The 12647-nt window shown below is 39.3% G+C and overlaps 1 protein-coding gene across 8 annotated transcripts; it reads left to right on the top strand.

Annotated features, from left to right (window-relative positions):
* Positions 1-4315: 4315 nt before the first annotated feature.
* Positions 4316-12615, top strand: LOC135580788 (protein IQ-DOMAIN 31-like). Of its 8 annotated transcripts, XM_065122401.1 has the most exons (10): positions 4317-4990; positions 5080-5280; positions 5406-5533; positions 5716-5811; positions 5877-5997; positions 8421-8666; positions 8889-9092; positions 10682-10765; positions 11444-12353; positions 12429-12615. In XM_065122401.1, exons 5-10 carry the CDS (start codon positions 5914-5916, stop codon positions 12458-12460), a joined length of 1560 nt encoding a protein of 519 aa, XP_064978473.1. In that variant the 5' UTR covers positions 4317-4990; positions 5080-5280; positions 5406-5533; positions 5716-5811; positions 5877-5913; the 3' UTR covers positions 12461-12615. The 8 variants fall into 8 exon arrangements, with proteins under 8 accessions (XP_064978472.1, XP_064978473.1, XP_064978471.1 ...); XM_065122400.1 differs by lacking the exon at positions 5716-5811 and having other exon boundaries at positions 4316-4990; positions 5406-5626; XM_065122399.1 differs by lacking the exon at positions 5716-5811 and having other exon boundaries at positions 4318-4990.
* Positions 12616-12647: the final 32 nt, after the last annotated feature.

Genomic DNA, 12647 nt, shown 5'->3' with positions numbered 1-12647 from the left:
TGTGAAGAAGACATGAGAGATCTCCCACTCCAGCCAATTGATTCTCGTCTTCGATGTCGAAGCTTCTCTAGCGAGACCTCTGATCACCGATCTCCACCATTGGCTGGTCACTGTTCTCAGTGCAGCAACTATGGAGAAGAGAGTAAGAGAAGTTGACCATGGTCAACTTTGGTCAACATTGATCAAAATTTGGTTATCAAAGCAAAGGGTTTTCTCCGTGGAGATCATCATCGTGTTGTTAAATGGGTTTTTGGTACCTATGGGGAACTCAAGACTTGTTTACTATTTAGGGGAACTAATGTCTCGCTTGTAGATTTTTTTAATTCTGATTATGTTGGGATCTCGACAAAAGGATATCCATTACCGTCTAAGTCTCCACTATAGGTGATGCGACAATGAGTTGGAAAGCTAGGCTACAATCTACAATTGCGCTTTCAACCACCAAAGTGAAATATATTATGTTAACTGAAGCAATAAAGGAAACAATTTGATTGGGAATACATGCATTATGTTATAATTGTCCATATTAGATGGTTTTGAGAATACATGCATTATGTCATTATTGTCCATATTAGATGAATTTGCAAATACATGCATTATGTTATAATTGTCCATATTAGACTTCAAGCAATCACATATAGAGCCCGTTGCCTCACTTGGGGTAGGTACTGTTGCCATAACAAGAGTGATTAGGCAGACCCTATGTTGCGCTTGTCCCAAGCAACTTGTTCATACCAAACACAAACATCTAATCGTGTAATTCCCGTTAACATTTTAGCTCTGGATATTGATCGATAAAAGAAAATTCAATTCATTACATCCGAGAGTGGAGTGTTTTTTTGTGCTAGCGACATTTCAACATGTGGGAAATTGTACTAAGAGAGTGAATCCAACATGTATGCAATCTGGGGAGATTAGTGATACAGGAGAGAGAGGAGAGGAGAGGAGAGGAGTGGCGAGAGCAGCTTGTTTCTACTGCTAATACATGAGAGGCCAAGTTGCAGAGGTCCAGTGCACACTCCCACACCCTTCGTCTGGCATGCGCACATGAGGTCTATGCTCGCATAGTGTGGTGTCCAGAGGCCCTCTCTCTCTCTCTCTCTCTCTCTCTCTCTCTGCTTCATCAAGCAAGCAGCTGTGGGAAATCACATTTCACCTTGTTTATGCAGACACACACATCACAAAGGCTCTCGTGGTAGTGGTACTACCATTCTAATGCCTCCTCAACAGATTTATTACTTTGTTAAGTTGGATGGACTTCGTATACATAAGGGAAGAGGATTTTGGTTGAGGAATACCTTTATGCCTACAGATCTTGTATTACCAAGACAGGCACACAAAAGGAGTTATTAAGTACTCGAGTAGTTATCTTGTAAGATTACACGGCTTACTGGTTTTTCTAACTTTTTGAGGTCTGTGCTGATTAGTATGAAGTGCATAATTAAAAAAGACGTATCTTATTCAAGTATCACGCATAACTGGTTGTTTTGCTAGACTGAGGTAAACAAAGACAGATAATAGTGAAATCATACAATTCACATTGCTTGTATCATATTGACAAATTAGGAGTTTCTTTGTGTGACTTTAATGATAGCATAAGGATTATGCTCTTCCAGCAGTATATAGACAGAACAAACATGATAAATAACAGATTCCTTGGATCATTTTTGGCTGGAAGCTTCAGTACTGATTTAAAAACATCATGAACCGGTAGTTATGAATATCTATAAATGAAGATATTTTTATATCAATGGGAGTTATAAATTATTTGTGGGAAATATATAAGAAATTTAGGCAACAAATTAAAGACTTGAAGGAATGATTTTAAAGATTTATCAGTTTTAGCCTAGAATGTGCTGCAGTGGTTGAGGTTCAAAGGTTAGTTTCTAAAAGCAAAATCTTTTTGTATTACCAAGCGGTCAATTAATTCATAAACTCATATCTAGATCTTTAATTTCTGATCACAAATGTGGCTTGGTGCGCTTCTGTTGAGAGGATAAGAACTAGATGAAGCACACTCATCACATATTGCTTTCATGTATATATCTAGATACTATCTCTTCCATTGCATCTTTTGTCATCCTTTATGTTCTTCAGAAATGTTTCTTAAAACCATTAAGATAATTTGCTAATGAGCAACTTGCTGATTCAGGTTTCAGAAGATTTTGTCCGAAGAAATACATGATGGTGTGGGTGATGATACTGCAGAACTAGGCCAGCCATCTTCTAGTCCAAGTGAAACATCACAGAACAATTTAAAGGTACTTCATTGCTGTATTGATCATTTGATCTCTACTGTCTCTCTATGCAAGAGCGCATAGATGTATATGCCATTTCGGCATATACCTATTACTAATTTACTGCTCCACGGTAACAAGTTTCTTTTGCAATTGTTGTCAGGGGGGAGGGTGAGGGGGAGGGGGAAGGGGAGCTTATGTTGATCTGGTTTTAGATTTAAATACCAATTCTGCATCACACAAGTTGTGGAACATATGACTATGGATCTGGTGGGATGCTAAGTTGTACCTAAACTGCCTAGGGTTGTTAAGATGCTAAGCTATAGCTAGTCCTTGTTTTGGGCCAGCCTGTAAAATCATAGAAAGAGCTGATTGGCTAAGACTTGGTCTGCCGGGCTCTGGCCTAGAGAACCATAAACAAGTTTATTTTGATATGAACCTGACCAGCTAACAACACCTGTTATGGATGTTCAGTAATTTGTGGCCTTTGTCAATAAGAAGCAAGATTATTCCAATGCATTGGGAAAAAAAGTAACGTGTAGTCTGCATAATGTCCAGAGACCAGTAGTTCCGAAGCTGGTACAATGTAAACTAAAATGAGTTGATATAGCCTTGTATACTTGATCATTCTTGAGACACAAGTTTACAAGTGAAGAAATTTTTTTAAAAAATTACTCAGGAAAACCTTCGCTAATTTGTTTTACCGGATGTCGCTCCTCTATGGAGAATTTATCGAGGGACGTTTTTTTATTTTATAATATGGATAAATATGTTCTTGATCTTTCAGTTTTATTGGGTGGTTTTGTTATGACGGATTAAACCAAACTGGTTAAGTTTGACCTTTTTTCACTTCTTCCCTCTTTTCTTTTTTCACTTCTCTCTTCCCTATGTGTTATCCGTAAAAGATGAGAAAGAGGCGAAGAAAAAAAAAGAGAGGAGGGTGGTTGACTTGAACCAGTTCATTGATCTGAACTGATTCAATGAATTGATTTAGAGAATTAAAAAAAAATTGGAATAGGAGACTAAAATTAGGATTTATAAAAAATGAATAAAATTTTTTTCAATAGAGGAGAAACATCTGAACAAAACCAATTAATATAAAAATTTCTAAATAAATTTGCCCCATATTCTGGCTAGTCCTGTTCTGCTTTTCTTTTGTCAAATTTGCTAGTGCTATCCAAAGTATAAGCACTCATTTCTTTTTTACAGTCAAAGGTGCTATTTATCAGCAGTCATCCGTGGGGGAGCAGAGGAGCATTACGAGGCAGCGCACACAAGCAATTAGGAGGAGGAGAGCCTTCAGAGGCCGTGTGAGACGGTGGTGCAGGTGGCGCCAACGCAAGCAGAAAGGCCGGCGGTGGAGCTCTTTGTTGCTGCTGCTGCCTGCTGGTGGTAATTAAGATGGATACGGCTTTGTCGGCACCAAGAGAACTTTCACAGGCGGACGATCTGAGGGATCGTTCGAACGAGGAGAGTAGTTGAAATGTCAAGGCGAGGCAGTTTGGTGATGGCAACGGTCGAGCGGCTCAGCCCCGTCCCATTCAATTGGCTAATGCTCTGTCGCCGCCTGCTTTGTTCTTAAGTGCACCACGCTGGTGGAAGAATGAGAAACTTGGCTTTCTTCTACTGTGGTTAGTAGGAGCAGTAGTTGGTGTCAGGATTATGTTTTGCTTACTACATCTGTTACGGTGAGGATGCCCCCTCCTTTCTTTACTTTGTATTTTTTGCCTGCAGAGATTAGGTAGGCATGCATGCAGGCAGGCGGATGACGAGGACATTTATGTATGGGGTTGGACACTTTGTTCCCCACCGCATTGAAGAAGACCACCCACCGAAACACGTCGAGTCGCCCTGCTCCAACATAAAGTTACACGACCATTCTATGATCATCTACACAAAGTGGCCCCGACATCGAAGATGCTTCTGTAATCCCACCGCTAAAGCTGCTGTCATCCTATTGACAAAATCTTAAATCGAGTGAGTGACGCTGACGTTTAAGATGCTTCTGTAGTCTCACCCTTAAAGCTGCTGTCATGCTGACACATCCTATTGTTAGGATCTCAAATCGATTGCAAAGTCATCCATCCATCCTTCACATCAGAGTCCCGCTTGGGAGATCAGGGGTTCCATCAACGTACGCAATGGTTTGTTGTTTTCTTCTTGGATTGAGATCGCAACACGTGGTTGCCTTTTAATCTCAAGGGAATAGGGATGATCAGAACCGAGCCGGAGAGCCACCGTTCCGAGGAGTTACGAATGAGTCTATAACTAGGCGACTCTGCTGAGCCTGCAAGTCCGCCCCCGCCCTTGTTTTGGTGGGTAGGCCAAGCAAGATGTGCGATAGCCAGGTTGCATAGTTCCTCCTCCCACTCCCTCCATCAACCACCACCTTAATGAGATTATTATTGTTAGCTGGTTCGTGCTTTCGGAATGGCAACGTGCGAAAACGACACTTCACTTCGCGCCGCTGACCTGTGGCGGCACGTCCGTCAAAGAGATTTCTCTGTTCTTTTGTATTTTGTACAATCCGTCCCCCGCGGGTTCAACCTACCTAAGGTGAATATTGCGCCACGTCGGATGAGTGAAATTCCAAGGTCCAAAAATGATAGTTGGGGTTCGTCTGTCTTTCGACAAACACCAATCTGCTCGCATATTTCACCTCCGATGGATCCCACACGAACCGGACGAATAATGGCTCGACACATCACCCCGGTTAAGACGAATCCTGAATGAGCAGAAGCAGCTGCTTGGAGGTGTGTGGCGTGCTTTTTCTTTTCGTTTCTTTATTGCTGCTCTCTTTCCTTTCCCTCTTTCGATTCATTATTTCTGTTGGTGTCTTTAGGAGGAACAAAAAAGAGTGCTGTCCTTAATTATCTTCTCAGTCTGCGGTTTGTCTTCCTCTTTTCCTTTGTGGCCTCGCTCTTTCCTCTCATCCTTCTTCACTCTTGACGGGAGGAGGAATGAAAGAGGTGGAGGAGGGGGAATCGATGTACTAGAAAGAGAGCTGAGGCCTGTGATACGCTCGTCGCTGGAGATTTCTCCGGTGAGTTTTCCAAGATCTGGCCGGTATCTTTGATCCCTTTCGATCCGCACGCACTTTCTTTGTGGACGGCGCTCCTTGTGCATTTCTTTTTCTTGCTGAATCTTGATCTCATTTCCCTTTTGCAGTGGCTTCTAGGTTGCTAGGTTGAGTATCAGACCGCTGACATCAAGATTAGGGTTGCGTTTCCTCCTCGAATTGGCCTCTGTGCTTGCTTGTTCTTTGACTCTTAGGTTTTTCCTTGCATTCTCAAAGGGTAAGCGGATGCACTGTGGTTAGTCTAAGTGCGGGGACTGAGATCTGCTTGGGTTTTTGATCGACCTGACCACTCATGTTCCGGTTCTTGGAGGTTTTTCTGTTTCTTGAATTCTTCTGTTTCTTGAATCTAAAGTCTGACCCCGCTTCTTCTTCTTCCTGTTGGATCGAATAATTCGACAGATGTACCTGTTTTTTGATGTGGAATTTGCTCTGGTACCTATTATTTGAACACATGCCGGCGAGCTTTAGCAATTAAAACTTACCAGTTTCTCTTTGGTATTAATCGTTCTGCTGCTAGACCAATTTTCTCCAACCCTGCGTACTGATCCGGTTTCTTTCAGGGTATCTGCGGGGTTTTGAGATCTTGGACCTCCGCTGATGGGAAAATCTCCTGGAAGGTGGATTAAGACACTTCTCTTTGGAAAGAAATCCAGATCACATGCTAAGGGAACGGGTACTTCGGTATGCATTTTATTACTTCAACGGCATTCTTAACTGTGCATGGGGCGTTCCTTCTTTGTTTATTTTCCGTGGGGATGTTTGAGGATGGCATGTTGAAGATCTCTCTAATATTGTATAATAGAATAAAGAAAGAATGTGCTTTGCTATTCATGGGTAGTTATCGCCGAAATCCTTCTCCACTATAAGATGCTAAGGCAATATTGTGTATAAACTGTGCATTTCTTTTTTGTGGACTCTTATCTGCCGAGTTATACCTCTCGAACATGAATATGAAGAAATCAAGCAGTAACATATAGAACCCTATACTGATGATACAATACTCTTACAGCAACTTGGGTACTCTTTGTTAAATCTTTATTAATGGACCAGGACCAGTCAATTCTGACCATTGCATCGACAAAAAGGCTGACCACACTGATCATACACCACAATGGCCCACTGGCGAATCATTCCTCTCACACGATTGATTATTGATTTTGCCACTGTACTATACTTTTTGAATGACAAAAGATATTGACATGTGCACCTTGTTTTTATTTTGACCTTTCCAATAGTCAATGTTAGAGGCAACAGAAGCACATTTCTGATCAGTCACACCATTTTGTCAAATTTATGGATATACCATCATGCCTAATACATAATCTCCATATTTTGGAAGTCTACTGTTTAAGATCCATATACAAGGTCTTGAACTTTGTATGCTAGTCTTCTATTTTCTGGTTGCTAATTGTTAATATCAAATACTATCTAGAAGGTGTCAGCCTTGTAGATCAATAGTTATAATTTCTTGTCAGTACTTCTTACACTTTTACCTTTAAAGCTTGTAACAGTTAGTGTTTTCATTGTTCTGCTAAAATTCTTTCCGACTCTTTTGCTAATTAAGAAGGATCAAGAACACAGCGCCTGCCCAAAGAGCATCTGGTTAGTGAGATAATCAAAGAAGTTTATGCTGTTTACTGTTTGCATGGAATGTATGACATGCCTTATTTCGGGATATATTCATGTCCATGTCAATGTCCATAGCGGATATTCAACCGGTCAACAATTCAGTTTTTGAATTTGTTTTGAATTTTTGTTATTCTTCAGACTTCTCACTCGCTTCATAGTTAACAATACAAAAACACACCAGAAGTCAGCCTAGCTGTAATTTTCCTTTCCAAGTTGTGTTCTAAATATGTGCTAAAATTAAGGAAATAAATAAAATACACATGACAAAACCAGATTGACACATTTTCTCTGATAACAGGGTATGTGAGATATGCATTATATTATTTAAGGAACATGACAATCAATCTTGATATTAGCTGTGTAGTTTTATAGAAACTTCTGTGACTAAGCATGGATATAGGCCTCCCAGGAGTTTATGAATATGCAAAACTAATTAAATCAGGAAAAAAAAAATCGTCACCCTAATATTTTTTCAAAATTATGGTTTACATCCTCCCTTATCATTAATTGCATCTTACACCACATGTTTTCCTATACAGCTACGTTTTCACATCTTGTGGTTGATATATGCTAATCAAAAGGGAATATTACCTGGATATTCTCTTAAGTGTTTGAATATTTCTGTTGAAAGTGTATTGACAAAATCTCAAAATAGCCTCCTTTTTGCACAATATTACATTTTTTCAGCCTCATTGCCTCACTTTTTTTCCTTCCAACTTTCACCTTCGGTTTCCTTTTTTCTTAATTAATATAACCTATACTCTTTCTCCTCTTTTACGTTAGTAAATCATATTCAGTAGTAAGTTGCACCCTCCTATTAACAGTCAGTCATGGATGAATGTAGCAAGCAGTTTTTATTTGGTAAATAACTAATTACAGGGATTTTTTTTTGATATTTTCCATTTTGAGGGTATTTTTGTTCACTGACAACTCATGTTATATTACCTTAGGGGTTGTAAAAGCTTCTGGATTCTAATAGGAAGGTGCAACAAAACCATACAAGAGTTGCATTGTATGGGGGGTGATTATCCATGAGGGTGTACACAATTATTTCGTTGAACATTAGGGTTCAAAATGTAAATTATCTATTAATTTTACACAATTTTCTGACCATGAATTGTAGCCAGCATCATGGGGTTGTGACGTTAAAGTTATGGCAACTACTCAAGGAATTGCTCAAATAAAAAAAACGTAGGTGCTGACAGTGTTCATTTTTTAGATATCCATATTAACATTCAGTTTTTGCCAAGGCCTTAGCCAAGTGGTTGTTTTCTTCTTCATAGTGTAGAAGTGCCTGAGTATTTTGCTTGGATAATTTTTTTAAACAGTGGATTACCCCCTCTGTTATCCTCGGAAAAGAGTGAGTAATTAATTTTTAGTTCATTGTTTCCTTTGTTAATTATATTGTGTGTCAAGCTCCTCCTATTTAACATTCTGAGCATAGAAACCTAAATGATTCCATTTGTTATCTGCAGAAAGCTGCTACTGATAGAGGGTATAATTGTGGAGAACCTGTATTGGCTGTGAATTCTCCACTGATTTCTGAACCAGCACCAGTGAGTGGACTTATCTCAACTTCGGAATCAAAATTAGGTGGTATTGCACTGGTCACTTCACATGTAAGTCAAGCAGTCATAGGATCCACCTCATCAAAAGAAACTAGCAATGACATGGAAGAGCAGGCTGCTACAAAGGCACAGGCAGCCTTCCGTGGTTATCTGGTAAACTTTTTTGTTATAACTATTTTATCTTAATCAAAATGCAAGAAGTGTATACTCTCTTTTGGATGAATGGCCTGTGACTCATTCAACAAAAGCTGCTTGACACTACCAATGAACGTTAGCTGGCATATTCATAATGCTTTTACATCCCATAATTCAGATTTTGCTGCAAATGAATTGCCTACTTTATGACTTAATAATTGTTGCATATATTTGGTGCAGGCACGCAGGGCCTTTCGTGCATTAAAAGGTATTATCAGGTTGCAGGCTCTAATTCGTGGGCATCTGGTTAGAAGACAAGCTGTTGCAACTCTCCATGCTATGGAGGGAATTGTCAAGTTACAAGCAGTAGCTCGCGGAAGAAGAGTTAGATGTACCTTTACTGGACTTAAAATTACTACAGAGTTCAGTCATGCGAAGACTGTGGTAAATGTCATATCCATTGATGTTCCTTTCTGTAAACATATCTCGGCTTTTTATTTAGTCATGTCGATATCTCTTTAAAGCTAAACACCCTTGTTTATCTTGGCCTATTTGGATAGAAAATCTACTTTATTTTCTTAAGGTGTTAAACCGTAATTAGGTGCTGAATTTACGATTCTCAAAATGCTGGTTAGGAAGGTAGAGATCGTGATGAACTGTCAATTTTTTATAGGACTAACTTAAATTGTGTCTGAAAGTCTTCCCTGATTGTTTCTTCTACTTGCTTATCATGTTCGGAGGTGCAAGAATGTTTCATAATTAGGAATCAATGTTAAATGTAAATCATAGGCCAAAGAGAATGCTATAGGCCTGTTCAAAAGAATAATTTGAATTTCACGTCAGGATCTGCCATTGAGTATTGGTTAGAGCTCAGATTCTAAGCTGAATGTACCCTAGATCTGTGATAATTTTTAAAAATTATTATTCTTAAAAAAAATTCCTGTAATCCATAATGGACTAATATTATATATTGAAACTCTTTGATAAGTGAAAATATAATCACTTATATGGTTGATATGTCCTTTCTTGTCCAAATTTTGGGTTATTATTATCCAAAGTTTGCTAGTTCCAACATAAATTCAAAGTACAACGTCTGAAATGATCAGGTCAAAGAATGCAAGTTTTAAATGATTGCTTGTGGTTTAAATGTGTGCTTATATAATATATGTTATATAGGTTACTTTTTGCTCATCTATTGGGCTATCATTCGTATAAGACCCATGTCATAACAAGGTTTATATCAAGGTTTGCCATCTCCTATCGATTGGCATGCCGGTCCTAGCTCAGACCGGTATGTGTTGGTACCAGCATATCGAATGTCAGTGGCACATCAGTATGTAGCAATTTTTGGGAAATTGTCTAGAAAATTGCTGAAAATTTTCTTTAACACTTTTTATCCTAATTTAATGCAAATTCAATTCAATTTCAATGAGTAAAGTGCAAATGAGTCATAAATGGATAGTAATTATCGGTTTTTAGCATGAGTTAATGAATTTATCTTTTTTGGATCATTGAGGAGCAACTTTGTCGCATAGTCAACCTTTGCTTTCGTTAAACTTGATCGTTATCAACCTGTATTAATTGATAATGGTTGGATTCTGACCATATTGGTCCACTGTCTCCCACGGCTGATGTCCTCATTGCCTCCCTTGATCGTTTCACACTACGGTCGTGTGTGGAGCTGCAACGATGTGGAAAGCGTTGGCCATCACTCCTCTCGCGAGTGTAACGGACGGGGATGAGGAACTGACGAGGAAGGCGGGGAGCAGTCAGACCATATTTCTCTCCGCTCGCAGGCCTTCCCTTGCTCCTATAAATGTAGCAGGGAACATTGCAGAGAAGGGGTGAGGAAGGTTGTGCGAAGAAGACATGCGAGATCTCCTACTCCTTTTGATATCTCACCTATTCCATATTTCTGTGTTCTTTTGATAGCCTTTTATGAGATTCTGAAGCTACAGTTAATACATATTTTCATGAGTCCTCATTTCTGATTGTATGAATTTTTCTTTATTTCTCATCTGCTGTCAATTAAGGATGCTTGCTCAGCTTCTTCTTATGTTCCTATGACCCAGGAAGCTTGGAAAGTGAAATTTTCATCAAATGCATTTGTATCGAAGGTAATTTGTTCAATTCTAACCTTTTAAAAGTAATTTTCTATCACGTTGATATTTGTTTTTGTAGCCCATCCAAACATATTTGTTCTTGTAATAATCGTGGATATATGATTATGACTGCTCGTATTTACTAAGTGCACGACTGTTTCATGTAAGGACCACTGCCCAATGATTTGGTATGGCTGCATATGCAGTCCCATATACTCAGCTGGCCACTTATAAGTAGAATATGCAACCACATGACTGTTCAGTCTCACATGCAAAATGCCCGCAATTACTGCTGTTGTCTCATAAGGCCTGCACATTGCTAGGATTCTCTTTACTATTACAACTACTGTTTTTTTTTGGGGGGGGTGTTACAACTGGTGTTACAACTGCTATTGTCTCTTGGAACTCTACCTATTTCTTGTGAATTCATGTGAATTCAAGCAAGTTTTCAGATTAGCAAAATAGCATCCTTTACTTAAATAATACTATTATCTATTTATTTGAACATAATCATATAAGAAATAGATAACTGGTTGCATATTTAGAATGGTAATTTTTGTTGGACCATTTGATATCAGACATTCATGTAGCAGCGTATATGCCCATACATTATATGCAGCATCTGACCTCTTAATTTTCTGTGGGAAGTTTACTTGCCAAAGACTGTGCTTATGCTTCTTTCATCTTCCCTAGCTTCTTGCGTCATCACTCCTTGCAAAGTCTCTGCAAATTCAGTATGATAAAGGAGATCCCAATTCAGTCTTCAGCTGGTTAGACAGATGGACATCCACCAGTTTCTGGCAGCCAATTTCCAAGTCAAAAAAGGTTATTGATTCAAAAGGACAGACAAATCGGGACAACTGTAATATGGGCACTGAATCTGGCAAATCAAGGCGCAGTGTACGAACCAATCCTGCATCGAACATAGGAGGTGGTCAAACAAATGCCAAGTATGAGCCTGAAAGAACGAAAAGGAACCTGAAAAAGGTGCCTAATCCTCCTGCTGAAACAGTACAGCAACATCCACAGTATGAGGTTGATAGGGTAAAACGCAACTTGAGAAAGATGAAAGATGCATCTGAGCAACCAGAGGTTGAAACTCAGAAATCAAATACACGTTTGAAAAAGGTGGATATCAGCTCATCTGACACCCTAGACCAAGGAATTGAGGAGTCCATCGAAAAACCAGAGGAAAATATTAATCCAACACCCAATGTAAAAGCTGATACTGAAGCTGCTTTAGTGCCTGTTACAGCTGGACCGGTTGATGTGCTGATTGATGATAACGAAGACAGCACCCTAGTGGTGAACGGGGATCTAAGCTTGATGGAAGAACAGTTCTGCCATGAAAACCAGAAAACCAGCAAAAGGAGGTCTTCCTTCTCGGCAAAATCAGATGCTCCTGTGCTTCCCAGCTATATGTCAACAACAGAATCTGCCAAGGCAAAATTGCGGGGACAGGTATCGCCCACTATTGTATCGGAGTCAGATGACAAAAATGGTTTTATCCGTCGTCATTCATTGCCATCAGAGATGAGTTCGTCTAGGACAAAGCGATTAATCCAAGCTGGTGGCAAGGGGGAAATCGGCAGAGATGTAAATGGTATGAAATTTAATCCTTTTCTTTTAGCACTTTCATTTTCAAATTACTATGTAGTTATTTTTACGACTCGTGCAGACAGGGCAATTAAGGTAGGATGGAGGCGATGATATTTGTGTGGCGCAGTGCAGCACGTCTTTTAAATTTTTTTTTAAAAATTAATCGTCACGTGTTATATAAACCGTTGTAAACGATCGGTGTGTGCGGCATTTGGCCCATAGGATGCATGTATCGCTTTAGTCGTAAACATTTGCTTTCTCCTTTGTATTCGTTGTCCAACTGCTTCTGCCTTTGTTA

The sequence above is a fragment of the Musa acuminata genome, chromosome BXJ2-8 (genome assembly GCF_036884655.1).
Source record: "Musa acuminata AAA Group cultivar baxijiao chromosome BXJ2-8, Cavendish_Baxijiao_AAA, whole genome shotgun sequence".
NCBI lineage: Eukaryota > Viridiplantae > Streptophyta > Magnoliopsida > Zingiberales > Musaceae > Musa > Musa acuminata.
This window is presented reverse-complemented; position numbering and strand designations above follow the sequence as displayed.